Source organism: Camponotus vicinus, unplaced genomic scaffold (assembly GCF_025532165.1).
Source record: "Camponotus vicinus isolate PSW18456_S1 unplaced genomic scaffold, iyCamVici1.0 SCAF_5, whole genome shotgun sequence".
NCBI classification, from domain to species: domain Eukaryota; kingdom Metazoa; phylum Arthropoda; class Insecta; order Hymenoptera; family Formicidae; genus Camponotus; species Camponotus vicinus.
Window position 1 is genome coordinate 17,752,280 of NW_028141977.1, and position 14,552 is coordinate 17,766,831.

Consider the following 14,552-nt stretch of genomic DNA (forward strand, 5'->3'; position numbering starts at 1 on the left):
ACCATCGATTGACAGTCCGTTTAATCGTCAGCCGTGACAATATGCCAGAAAATAATTGCGTAGGTGTATCGAGTACGAGAATACGATGTCCGTTCGCACGCACGAATCATTTTTAATGCGAATATAAGGTGCGAAAAGAGTTGAAAAATGTCGTTTTATTTTGAACTGGATAAGTCGTGGCGCGTAACAAAGTATTTTGCGCATGCGCGCTTAAATTTTAAGGCCATAGAATAGGAAAAATATATAAAGGCTATATAGATTAACGTCAAATACACATTATAAAGCTTTTTATGGGAAGATCCGCATCAGGATTGGTCAATATCCAGTCTCGTTATAGCCTGAATATAAACCATATACTTTCTCATCATTCGATTATTTTTCCTATGGTATTTCTACAGTGATTCCAGTGGTTCTTGGTATTCTTCATCAAGTGTATATTTTGTAGGTTATTTTGTTGTGTGAGAAATATTTCAAAATACTATTTTGAAAATCATTAAAATCATATTATTTAAATGTATCTTAATCATATTATTTAAATGTATCTTAATCATATTATTTAAATGTATCTTAATCATATTATTTAAATGTATCTTAATAAATTTGTAAAATATTTAGTACGTGGATAGCTTTGTAATTTTATAATTTTGTAATATAATGCTGTTCTTATTATGACAGTTGTGATGTGATAAGATCTTTTATTGGTTTGATGTATTATTTTATATGAAAATACTTTAGATCAGTTAATAATTTTTAAAATATTAATTTCTTATATTTCATAATTAAGCATTAAATTTCTTCAAGTTTTAAATAATCCAATCATTGTATATTCTCAATTCCATAGTCTTTCTAGCGAAATGTATTCCATTTATTCAGTTATAATATCTAACATAATTTAATTATATTTATTTCAGGTGATAGTAATATTCTACTGAAATTTAGTTAAATTACTGAGAAAAAGATGTCAGATGACTCAAGCTTGTATAAACTAGATGGGATTGATGGAAATGAAGCAGGAGGCCTCATTATTCGTAAGAAAACTTCAGATCATACTTTTAAGAAGCCTTCTCTGTTAGGACTCGAGAAGCTTGCGGAACGAAAAAGAAGAGAACAGTCACAGGAACCTACTAGTTCAAAGTCTGAAAAATCTGAAGGAAAGGACAGGAGATATCGATCCTATGAAGAGGAAACTCCTACTCACACTGGTGGTGTCAACACTGAAGCACAACGGAGATTAGAATCAAGGCTTAAGCGTCAAAGATTAAATGTAGATGATAGAGGTTCTAGAAATTCACACAGGAGTCGTGAAAGAGACCGAGATAGGCGAAGAGACAGGGACAGAGAAAGTCGTGGCAGAGATAGTGTGAGGCAAACGCCTCTTAGATTTAAAGATGAACCCCAGACACCCAAATTCCGAACGAAAGATCCCACTTCCAAGAGCAATTGGGACGACGACGAAGATGAAGAACCGCGACGATCGAGCTGGGATCATCCGACACCGAATATTTACAACAGAGATGGCAGGACAGATCGCGACAGCATCAGAAGCGAATTTACTCCTTCTTATAAATATAATTCTTGGAACAAAGATTTTAAGAGTTCTGGTGCCACTCCAATGGTAGATGGAGAGGAAAAGGAATTGTGGGAGGAGGAACAGCAAAGATTGGATAGAGAATGGTACGGGTTGGACGATGGAGAGAACAACGCTTTTGCCAACGTGTCCGAGGAATACACACGAAAGAAGGAAATGGAACTGGAGGCCAGGAGACAGAAACGTCTTTCCGCACAACAACGACAAATAAATAAAGATAATGAATTGTGGGAGCGTAACCGTATGTTAACATCGGGAGTTGTCAGCTCGTTGGAACATGATGATGACCCCGATGACGAGGGTGAAGCGAGAGTTCACTTGCTGGTTCATAATGTAGTCCCGCCATTCCTGGATGGTCGCATCGTATTTACGAAACAACCAGAACCAGTTGTACCTGTGCGCGACCCTACGTCTGATATGGCTCTGGTAGCGAGGAAAGGTTCAGCGCTGGTCAAGGCATATCGCGAACAAAAAGAAAGGCGTAGAGCGCAAAAAAAGCATTGGGAATTGGCTGGAACACACATTGGCAATATTATGGGTGTACACGATCGGCGTAAGGACGACAAGGAACATGCGGGACAAGAAACAGATTTTAAAGCCGGACAAAAATACGCACGACATATAGGAGCAGGAGAGGTAACGGGGGAAGCTAGGCATAGATCTATTCAGCATCAAAGAAGAAGTCTCCCCGTATTCGCGGTGCGCCAAGAACTGCTGAACGTTATCAGAGAGAATAGCGTTGTCATAATAGTAGGTGAAACAGGTAGCGGTAAGACAACTCAATTGACGCAATATCTTCACGAAGACGGCTACAGTCGTTATGGTATAATTGGTTGTACTCAGCCTCGAAGAGTTGCTGCTATGTCTGTTGCGAAAAGAGTGTCTGATGAAATGGCAACTGCTCTAGGTGACAAAGTCGGATATGCAATACGTTTTGAAGATTGTACTTCGAAGGATGTAAGTATAATATATATTTCTTTTAAATTGTGAAATTTCTACAAATTTGTTTCGACGTATAATTAACTAATATTACATAATTGATCTTATTTTTGCAGACAATCATAAAATATATGACTGATGGTATTCTACTGAGAGAAAGTTTGAGAGAAGGGGATTTGGAGCGTTACAGTGTTGTTATAATGGACGAAGCTCATGAACGATCGCTTTCCACTGACGTATTATTCGGTCTTCTCAGAGAGGTATTGCGCGTTTAATTTATTTATCTTGTATTATTTAACTATTTTCTTTCTCCAAACAGTCCTTTTAACTTTAAAAATATTTATAGGTTGTTGCTAGACGACACGATCTAAAATTAATTGTAACTTCCGCAACGATGGATTGCAGCAAGTTCTCTGCTTTCTTCGGTAACGCGGCAACATTTCAAATACCTGGACGCACGTTTCCCGTCGAGGTGTTGCATGCGAAGAATCCGGTCGAAGATTATGTAGATGCGGCTGTAAAGCAAGTCATGCAGATTCATTTGCAGCCTAAAAGTGGCGACGTACTAGTCTTCATGCCTGGTCAGGAAGATATTGAAGTCACTTGCGAAGTTTTGAAGGAACGTTTAGCTGAAATCGAATCAGCACCATCTCTCTCTATACTGCCTATCTATTCCCAATTACCGTCGGATCTGCAGGCAAAAATCTTCCAACGGTCTGAAGGTGGTCTTCGCAAGTGCGTCGTGGCAACTAATATAGCAGAAACGTCGCTAACAGTCGACGGAATCGTTTTTGTTGTCGATTCTGGATATTGTAAACTGAAAGTATACAATCCTCGAATAGGTATGGACGCTCTGCAGGTATATCCTGTTTCGAGAGCCAACGCCGATCAACGGCAAGGAAGAGCTGGTCGTACCGGTCCTGGTCAGTGTTACAGATTGTACACACGGAGACAATATTTGGACGAGTTATTATTAACTGGTGTTCCCGAAATACAACGTACAAATTTAGCTAATACGGTGCTTTTATTGAAATCGCTGGGAGTACAGGACCTATTGGCATTCCATTTTATGGATCCACCACCACAAGATAATATATTAAACTCGTTATATCAGTTGTGGATTTTGGGCGCACTCGATCATACTGGACGTCTTACCGCTCTTGGCCGGCAAATGGCCGAGTTTCCTTTGGATCCGCCTCAATGCCAGATGCTCATAGTCGCCTCGCAACTCAACTGCACTGCTGATATCCTCATTATTGTCTCCATGCTGTCGGTTCCATCGATTTTTTATCGACCTAAAGGACGCGAAGAAGATTCAGATTCGGCGCGTGAAAAGTTTCAAGTACCAGAATCAGATCACCTAACATATTTGAACGTGTACAATCAATGGAAAGCAAACGGTTATTCGAGTTCCTGGTGTAACGATCATTTCATACATGCAAAGGCGATGCGCAAGGTGCGGGAAGTACGGTCGCAACTCGAAGAAATTCTAAAGCAACAAAAAATGGACGTTGTCAGTTGCGGTACCGACTGGGATATCGTGCGAAAATGCATCTGTTCCGCATATTTTCACCAAGCAGCACGCCTGAAGGGTATCGGCGAATACGTCAATTGTCGTACTGGAATGCCATGTCATCTTCATCCTACCTCCGCGCTATTCGGCATGGGATTCACGCCTGATTACGTCGTATACCATGAACTCGTAATGACTGCTAAGGAATACATGCAATGCGTTACTGCAGTAGATGGTCATTGGCTGGCCGAGTTGGGTCCCATGTTCTTTAGTGTGAAAGAGACTGGTCGAAGCGGTCGCGCGAAACGACGGCAAGCGATGCAGCACCTCCACGAGATGGAGCATCAAATGAAGGAGGCCGAAGAGGAGATGAAGGCACGCGCCCAGGAGCAACTCGAACGCGAACAGGCATCGGTCCGGAAGAAGGAAATATTAACGCCTGGCATTAGGGAACCGGGCACCCCCGCTCCCTATCGTAACACTCCAGGAAGATTAGGATTATAATCAGTTTCCCTATGTATAATGTATCTCGACGTGTATACTGTTGCAAATATTTCATTATCTGCTAAGAGAAAAATACACACACACAGTATATACATATATATAATAGGCATTTTTTTCTCTTTAACATAGTTCCATATAGAAAAACTACTAGTGTACATCTAGTAGTTAAAATTATATGTAATCGTATATAATTAAATTCATGAAAAGAGAATGACAATATAATCCAACAATTCATCACTATGACACGCTCTCCCAGCATGTAGCATCAGTGATAAAATTCATGATTAATTTATTGTTTATTAGATTTCTATGCTTCTTTTGCAGCACAAAAACCACATATCTATAATGTATAATTACATTATAATGATTACTTTCTTATCCAGATATATTTTCTGATTAAATACAGAAATGGATAAATATACATAATTGATAATTAAAAAATTCTTTAAATAATGATTATTGTACATACTACTATGTGTAAAATATTAATGTTAAATGTGATATATACATATATATATATATATATATATATATATATATATATATATATAATATATATATATGATTTTTGTAAATAAAACTATTTTTATCGTAATATCGACAAAATATTGAAAAATTCATAACTATTTTTGTGTAATTTTTGATATGTAATTATTCAATCCGATCAAATAATTAGAAAGCATTAATATAGTCTCGATCACGTTAATTATGTGCTAATCAATAAACATAAATTTAAAGATTTTACAGCAAAATACCCATTCCCTTCTAAGTGAAATAATTATACATAAAATAAATGCAATTGTTTTTAGTCATGCTAGAAATTACGAAAAATTAAGTAAAAAATTTATCAATTACAAACTGATTTCCCCAGAATTGTTTGAATCATTACAAACTTATTACTTCTAAATAATTTATTCATATCCATAAAAGGAAAAAGTGGAATTTAAAAAAAAAATGTGGATTTAAAAAAAATATATAAGTATTATATTAAAAAAAAAGAAAAAGAAATTACATAAAATACCCGATATTTTAAACCATGAACGAATATAGACTTTCTATAAAATATATAGATAAAATTATTTTATTTTAATGAAAAAAATGGCATGTATAATTAAGGCATAAGTCTTTAACTTTAAACTTAATGCATTTTTTAAATATAAAAATTCTATATACCTTGAAAGAGTGTTAGACTATTTGAGTTGTTACACATGCACACCTATTATTTTGAAGGATTCAAGGAACATCATATGAGCTGATTGAATGGCAGTATCGAAATAATTGCGCAAAGCTTTTCACACACAAATAAAAGATTCAGATATTTTAATCAGCATTAAATCATTCATTCATTATTTATAATTGATGGGAGCTAAGAATTATGTACAGAATTCTTGAATCATTTTTTGAAAATTATGAAATAGACGGAGAGATATTGTTCTTTGTACAAATATTGTCAAATAGTTTCAGCTCTTTAAATTACTTAAAAGCCTTAATATAGGCTGAGTACGAGATTTGAGGGATCTGCAACTTTGCCTGAGACTCGCTTGCCCCCGTTTTATAATGTGGTTCATAATAGTGGTACATACATGATCATTCTCATCCAAATCTGTATGTAATTCATATTTTTCAAATTCTGTTAGGACTGCATCTAAATTTTGAACTCTTTCAGAAAGTAATACAGCTACTTCCCTCCAAACCTATAATGCAATAAATAATCGTTATAAAAATTGATTATGCTTTATATATTGAAATTATATATCATCTCAATAATTAACGATTGTCATATTTGCATAAAAATGAGAGATTGTCACATTCAATTCCATATACAAAAAATGTTGCAAGATTATTATATTATTATGCTTTAAAACTTTAAATTAATATTAAAAATTCATTTTCTATAGAGAAGAAATAATTACCTTAGTCTCGTTAGTTTCATTTATCATGTTCGATTCGATTTTTTTATTGCATTTCTTTTTATTTTTCTTTTGTGAAGCATGTGGTTTAGATTTTACCGCATATACGCTACATATAGCGCTAATGATCGCTAAAGATTCGCTACAAGTTGCGGCTCTGAATAAAAAGTTTTTAAAAGATATTGGCGTATCCCGCTCGGGAATAGGTAATGTTTGTAAGCAAAGAGATGTTTGCAGCATTTGTATACAATCAAAGTCCGGATAAGATGACTGAGAAAGTGAATTTGCAAGGCACGCTATAGTTCTCAACTGCTGAGAATAATGAGCTTCGCGTAATCTTTCTACAGCATCTAGCGGAACCAATATTTTGCATGGTCTGTTCCGTTTTCCGTCCGTTTCAAATTTTTGTAATATTTTTGGGATGATTTCTTCATCCAATTCTTTAAGCTCGGTAGATATTTGAGAAAGAAAATTTGAAGAAGATTTTGCACTCGCTGCCAAAATACGTAGTATAGCATTTCTCGCTGCAAGCAGTCTTAACATACATACACGTGTCTCCTCTTGCATTCTTGAATCTTTTTCATTCTGATGAAGTGGCTCCCATCCACGAATAACCTATTTAACGCCATAATTTATAAAATTTATTACTGGTAAAATTTGAATGTTTCTCTCTCTCTCTTACATTTCATTGAATTATATTCCACTTGTCAAATATATTTACCTCCAAGTCACGATTATCTCGTAGAGATGCCCATCTAATTGTATCAAGATGGGGTTGTATGTGCATACTATTCAAAGTAGAAATCAAAGAGACAGTACTATCACACCAACATAAATCGAGTAACATCTTATCTACAGTTGTCATAGCAAAGTGAAATGAATTATCTAATCGTTCTCTCAGTTCAACAAATTCCTCAATTTTTATAAAGCTGCCATATTTATATGCAAACGTTAAATGATCTGCACTCTAAAAAAATAATTCATGAATTAAATTTAAATAGATATATATTCTCGTCCATTTCTTAAATCTATTATACTTGAAAACACATACATCCTTATAGTTTGCTATGAAAAATTTCGCTGTATGATCAAGAGTTGTTGAGGCCAGAGGCAAGTTACCGAGAGGTGCGAGAAGAGGCGCATAGAGATGACCCAGTGAATCTAGTTGAAGGTGCTTTACATCAAGTAATGCGAAAGTATGATCAGCCGCGACCACTAGACCAGCCTCCAAGTAAATACGCACGAGCAAAATTTTGATGTGAAAATTTACAGGACTCGACAGAAGACCGTGTTCCAATAACGACATTCCCCTGTAAATCCATCGTTTCAAAAATGTGCATGTTTTCAAAATATTAGCAATTTCTTATTAATGTCATAGTTAGCTTTGTTATTATATAGAAAAATATATTATTACTTATAAAGAAAAGACGCATCACTAGTATCAACCCATAATTGATGCAACAAATGTGTAGCTAATAGAATATATGGATCCGCCGGACAGAAATCAGTTGGCAATCTATCTTGCATTGGACATAATTCAATGCCTTTTTTATATAAATCGCATAATCGCTTTATTAATTGTTCCTGTTTGTTTCTATCTGCCAAAGGAGGATGATGAAAACCACAAATACGCCGCAATTGCTCTAAATGAATATGCCTTTGCATCTGTTGTACAGTAGTTGGAAACTCATCTGATGTAATGCCAACATCTTTCTCAATCTACAATATTATAAATAATTACATTAAGCAATTTTAAAATATTTTAGTTAATATTATTGAAATAAGAAATGCAGTTGATGCATCTGATTTTAATATTTGTAATATATTATATATAAATATACTAAAATTTAAAAATTTCTTCACAGATTAATCTGAATCTCCTTACCTTTTCAAATAATTCAAACTTCATCTTGGACGTAAGCAGATTTAAATATAATCGCAAATCATCAACTACACAGCCTTTTTCTCCAAATTGAACAAAATATTGATGCATAAAGTCTACAGCTTGCAAATTGCACTGTACATCTTCACTATCATACGAGCGTTTTAATAAATCTAAACGAGCCAAATATGGTGCACGAATTCCTTTTTCAGATGTATTAATAATATTGTTAAGAAAATCCAAGCATTCTGTCGGTTGTTGAAATTTTAAGGCCGCCAAAAGATAATTTTGATAAAATGCCCAATTGTCATTGCTACATAATAAACATGACAATTTTATATGTAAATATTAAGAGAGAAATCAATATATTATCAAGATATCATAGATATATAAAATAGTGTTTAAAAGAAAGAATATTGAAACAATTTTACTCACTTTTCTTTAATAAGTTCGCGATATGCATTAGCAGCCTCGGGAAAGCGTTCTAGTTTTAACAGAATTGTAGCTTTCTGTTGTGATACATATGATAAATGCGAAGCTAAAGGACTAGACAACACATTCAATATTTCTTCATTTTTGTCTTGCAATTCCAAAATCATTAAATAAAGCTGCACTTCTTGTTCTGCTTCCATTTTTCCTTCTCTTACTAATTTTAGGACCTAATGTACTCAAAACAGTTATATTAATCATTTTCACAATATCTATTTATATATAAATAAGTAAACTTTCTATAACAAACATACGCAGTTACAATCACATCAACAAATAATAATGAACAAACCATTCTTTCTGCCAATGGTAAAATAATTCCTTTTGCTAACTTTTGGTCCGAATGAATGGCTTGCATCACTGTACTCATAACGGCCCAGAAATAATATGGATTCTTAGGTTTCATTTTGTACAAGGTAAGAGCAGTTTGCTGTTGTTTTTTATAATCACCAAGACGAACATATGACATAAAAAGATGTGTTAAAAGTTCCTCGTTATTTGGATCTGCTTTTGCAGCAGCTTCATAAACCTCGCTAATTTTGTCAGCTACAAATTTGATACAAAGAATATATGAAACAATACGATAACCATATAATTCTCGCATATTTTTCCAAAATTAAGCAAGTTAAAATCTTACGTTGATGAATCTCTCTGTAACAGATAGTCATTGCCTGCAGGGTAGAATCTTCGCATGGTATCTCAGACCGCACTTTGTCCATGATAACTTGGCACTCATTCTCCTTACCTAGCCGCAACAGGGCCAGAGCCTTGAGTACCCTGGCGCATTGATTACTCGGGTGTTTCTTGAGCACCTTGTCCGCTTCTTGGAGCGCCTTCTTATTGTTGCCATTATCTAGCCAGTCTGAAACCCAGAGGAACTTCACTGGGTGCTGTTATATAACCTCGTCATCCTTAATTCCGAAGATACGACCAGACAGTTCGACGGGGATGAGCACGCCGGATACCAGATCCGATTTCGTTATCGATAAAATTATACGTACCATAAATCGGTCGTAAACGACGTTCGTTCACCGTGTTGTCCACATGGGTTTTAGACGCCATGATACTTTTTATGGTAACATAAAATCAACAAACCGGAGACACGAACAATCCTCGATCTTCTCGATTCATCTTCAACGAGATTAAAGGTGGATTCGAATTATTCAGATATCTTTACGCGTCAAATCAGCTTGAACCCGATAGTCGTGCAAACTATCGCGCAAAAATATTCTTATTCTTGCCCCTTAGAAAAGCATGAGTGTGTAAAAAAGACCGGCAGCGCACACTGCAGGTCTGTTCTTTATAGTTGCATCATGTTACATTTTTCGCTCACAAGTGAGATATATATATGATTGTTGAAGAGAAAAAAAGAACAGATACGCAGAGAGTGCAGCTACTTTCTATTTGACATTTGACATTAGTATCCGACTTAGTTTAAGCCCATATCGGATATCTTGATTGAAATTTGCTAATCATAACAAGAGAAGCTAAAATTTCTCTATTCTGATTGGTCAAATTTCAATCTTCAATCTTAATTTTCAATATGTGGACTTATGGATTGACATAAGACTGATCAATGAAAACGCGAAGAAATCTTTTTTAAATTCTGATTGGTCGTCCCATGCGATTTCTCAATCTGACATGATCTGTCAAACTGGAAATGTGACATTACATTCTATTCTAACCTAACCTAACTCAACCAACTCGAATTTCACGCGCGCAAGTTCAGTCTTGTTTATTGCTTAATATACAACGTGTTTCCAGTTCCAAAAGCTTGCGAACTCGCAATCATGTGGAATGAAAGCTCCACGAATTTTGGAGGCGGATTTCTGGACGAAAGCACGCAAGGAGGAACCGCGAAGAAGTCGCAAGATAGCGACAAAAGTATTGTCCCTGTAATGATAAAACACATCACATCCGCAACAGGAGATGGCCTGCAGATTGCCGGCAAAACTATAAATACTTTAACATTCGTCGGAATCATACGTAATATCGAACAGGATACAACAAAAATCTCTTTCAGTATTCAGGATGACACAGGTACATTGTGTAAATTATTTCGATTTTAATGACATATATATGTATGTGTATATAATGCAAAAAGTTTTGCTAGATTAATATTTTATGAATTATGAATTACTCGAATAATAATTCACATATATTAAAAACATTGTACAATTAGAAAACCTTTGAAACACATGCAATATATTTATTTATTTAAATATTCTTAAACTATAATTATAGTTATGTTTGATAAGCTTTGATTTTGATTTTTAATTTATGTTATAGGTACTGTCACAGCTGTCAAGTGGTTAGAGGCAGATAAGAATCCCCTAGAAAGTATTTGTACGCAAATTAATACATATGTGCGCATTTATGGATTAATACGCAATCAAAATAATCAACAACATGTGCTGATTGTGCGCATGTTTCCTCTTGAAGATTTAAATGAACTGACTTGTCACTTTATGGAAGTCATCTATTTTATATTGAAGGCTAAGAAACCTGTGGAAGAATCCACATTATCTAATTTACCTACAACATTTGATAATACAATGAGTGGTATGTCATCCGAACAAGTAGCAGTTCTCGAAATTGTTCGATCGGCAAATGATTCAGAATGTGGTATTGAGAAACGTGATATTCTGACACGAGCGCCGAAGCATATTATACCTCGCATCAATGAAATATTAGAATTTCTTCTTTGCGAAGGGCATATTTACACAACCAGTTCAGAAGATTTCTTTAAAGCTACCTAAATGCATATTAACAGGAAATCTTATCTAAATTTATATTCAATATAAACTTTAATAAATTTATATCTAATATAAAATTTCAAATTTACTATAAAAAATTTACATACATTAGTTTTTTTTCTTCAGATAAGACTATATAACAAATTAGAAATATATTTTTTTTATTTGTCAATAACAAATGAATGAAATCTAAATGATAATTTTGTGTTAATCACATAAATGTATACTCCTTAAATTAAAATACCTCAAAATGTTATAAATATTTAATAAAATATTTTTTATACAATATCTCTGGAAGAACATTTCTTCGTAGTCGATTAATTTTAATATATAGGTTACATTATATATATTATATCGTTATCTTTTATTACATGTTAGGATATTATAATATATGTATCATGTGTTAGAATATTATAATATAAAATAAATATATATAGTAATATATATTAATATTATAAATATGTAAATATAGTAATTATATTTATTAATATATTATAAATAAATAAATGTGTGTGTGTGTGTGTATAATTTTTATACCCATTATTTTTTTAATAACTCACATGTGCATCCAATAAAATATTTTCTCTCTAGATATTTCTAGGAAATAAATTCTCCTATTGGATATCTCGGATATATTTGGCGCACAATAATCCACGAAGCAGATACGAGCAGAAAAAAGACTGAGAGATGTTATGGCCTGCTTTTAGGTGATCCCTGAAAGCGATACTCCCTCTATGGACATTGAAAACGTGGACATGAACTACAAAGCCAATGTCCATGAATGTTCTCAGAGGGTAATATATAATGTGCACAATTTCTGGTTTTGTTCCGTGCTATGTGCACGAAATGCCGGTAGCACCAGTGCTGTATAACAAGATACTTATGTATGTAAATTGATAGTAAATAAATTATTCAATCGCGAAAGATACTGTAATATTCAAAGATGAAATAAATATTTTTCTATATTCATTGTCATATTTATATCTTTTTATTTACAAAACACAAAATGCCTGCTGTGGGATAAAAACATTTTTAACCGTATTTCTATAAATCTTCTTAATTAGCAGTAAACTGATCTTTGATATTTATCAATCATTTTTTTAATTATTTAAAAATTTAATTATTAATACATGTATAGAATTTGTCAAATTAATCCCTGATTCTTCTGAAGTTTTTATAATTAAGACTCGAAAAATATAGATGTTGCAAAATATTTTAAGTCTCTTCCTTTATATAAAATATAAAGAATTCATATGTTCCATTTTAATATAGCTAACATTATTTTTATATATTTTTATTATAATTTTCATACCAACATAATATTTTTATGCATAATATTTTTATGCTAAATATATATTACAAAATATATGACAAAATATAATACAAATTTAATATAAAATATAATTCGAAATTTAATACAAAATAATTTATGACATGGAATAATTTATTACACGAAAATGTCCAAAATATACGTATAATATAAAATTTACTAAAAATTTTTACATAGTCCAGACGAGACTGATCAGCGAAGATTAATTACGCGACATTTATTATTAATAATAGATATGCAATAATAGAATTTAATAAGTTTTATATAACGTAAATAATCGTGATCAAAAGAGTCATTAATAAAATTATTGATCGTTTCTTCGATTGTAAAAGAAAGTATTTGCATTACTAGCGCATTTTGTATAGATTATCAAAGGAAATATTCAAAATGAAAAGATAGAATAAACTTCGAAATCAACAATTAAATTACTAAATAAATCGCGATTTAAAATTCGCGAGAAAACGCGACGAATAAATAAATCGGCAATAATCGGAATATTCGATTGCGAGATACGCATAATTTTTATAATATGATAATCGAAACTATCAATAGACACGCGTGCGATATAATTATTACACAAATGATGACAGACGAAGATATTTTGGCTAACATTTGTGATCCGTATTGTTTATGAACATAAAATTCACTGTCCGATTTATTTGCGATTAATACGCGACTTTATACGAATTTCACGAATGAGAATAAAATACATATCCTATTCGCATGATTAGCTGAATAAGATGAAATGAGCTCTGTAAGCTTTAAAATATAACTAAAAATCGCGTTGTGGCCACGTTTAATAGAAAATAACGGAACGAATGATTTTTAAAGTCCCTCTAATAATCGATGTAATTGTAGAGTTTAATAAGATTTAAATAATGTAAAGAATCACGTTTAAAACAGTCATTAATGAAGTTATCGATCGTCTTTTAAATTATAGAAGAAAATATTTGCACTACCAGCATTTTGCACGAACTATTAAAAACAATATTCAAAGACGTGGAAAGATAAACAAAGCTTCAATGTATAAGTCAACGATTAAATTATAAGATAAATCGCGATTTAAAATTCCCGATAAAACGCAACGAATAAATAAATCGATAATATTCAGAATATTCAATTGCAGATACGCGAGTAACATACCGGTAATCCGATAAAAAGAGGAGCGATCTTAAAAATGGAGAATGATTAACATCTTTCTACATCAGATTTCGCAAGATCAATCTGCGAAGAAAAGTTAAGTGATCCATTGAACGTCGGGAACTTCACTGTAGGAAGGAATGAATCCTGGATCTTCCGGACTATTCCCGATAGCAATGATTTCAGTAATAAATCAACGACAATTATCTCTCGTCATTATCTTCAATTCACGAAATTGATATGCACATCAGAAAACATATTCTTCCATTATTAAGAAATATATTTCTTTATTAAAAATTAAATGGATATAACGACCTTTTTTATTGAAATGTGATTACGAACGATTATATTTATAAATAATAAAATACATGCATTATTGGAGTTTGTGTTAAATGTGCGAACACATATAATTTGGGGTACCGTTCGCGCGCGCGAGACGAATCGAACACGATATCAGCAAGATTTAAAAAATTTCAATTCGAACAGTGTGCAAAATAAAAT

General features: G+C 33.1%; 3 protein-coding genes across 4 annotated transcripts; 2 read left to right on the forward strand and 1 right to left on the reverse strand.

Annotated features, from left to right (window-relative positions):
- The first annotated feature begins 303 nt into the window (after positions 1 to 303).
- L(1)g0007 (ATP-dependent RNA helicase l(1)G0007) lies at positions 304 to 5,020 on the forward strand. 2 transcript variants are annotated; one of them, XM_083099244.1, is made up of 4 exons: positions 304 to 441; positions 912 to 2,545; positions 2,644 to 2,787; positions 2,874 to 5,020. In XM_083099244.1, exons 2-4 carry the CDS (start codon positions 959 to 961, stop codon positions 4,542 to 4,544), a joined length of 3,402 nt encoding a protein of 1,133 aa, XP_082955370.1. In that variant the 5' UTR covers positions 304 to 441; positions 912 to 958; the 3' UTR covers positions 4,545 to 5,020. The 2 variants fall into 2 exon arrangements, with proteins under 2 accessions (XP_082955370.1, XP_082955371.1); XM_083099245.1 differs by having other exon boundaries at positions 393 to 458.
- An 813-nt stretch (positions 5,021 to 5,833) lies between these two features.
- Positions 5,834 to 10,206, reverse strand: Psidin (phagocyte signaling impaired). Its single transcript, XM_083099246.1, has 10 exons — positions 9,827 to 10,206; positions 9,463 to 9,687; positions 9,118 to 9,371; positions 8,772 to 8,995; positions 8,340 to 8,649; positions 7,869 to 8,173; positions 7,506 to 7,764; positions 7,176 to 7,421; positions 6,458 to 7,069; positions 5,834 to 6,238 (listed from the first exon to the last, which is right to left on the reverse strand). Exons 1-10 carry the CDS (start codon positions 9,885 to 9,887, stop codon positions 6,005 to 6,007), a joined length of 2,730 nt encoding a protein of 909 aa, XP_082955372.1. The 5' UTR covers positions 9,888 to 10,206; the 3' UTR covers positions 5,834 to 6,004.
- A 51-nt stretch (positions 10,207 to 10,257) lies between these two features.
- LOC145971516 (replication protein A 32 kDa subunit) lies at positions 10,258 to 11,860 on the forward strand. The gene is made up of 2 exons (XM_083099248.1): positions 10,258 to 10,865; positions 11,115 to 11,860. Exons 1-2 carry the CDS (start codon positions 10,616 to 10,618, stop codon positions 11,582 to 11,584), a joined length of 720 nt encoding a protein of 239 aa, XP_082955374.1. The 5' UTR covers positions 10,258 to 10,615; the 3' UTR covers positions 11,585 to 11,860.
- The last annotated feature ends 2,692 nt before the right edge of the window (positions 11,861 to 14,552 follow it).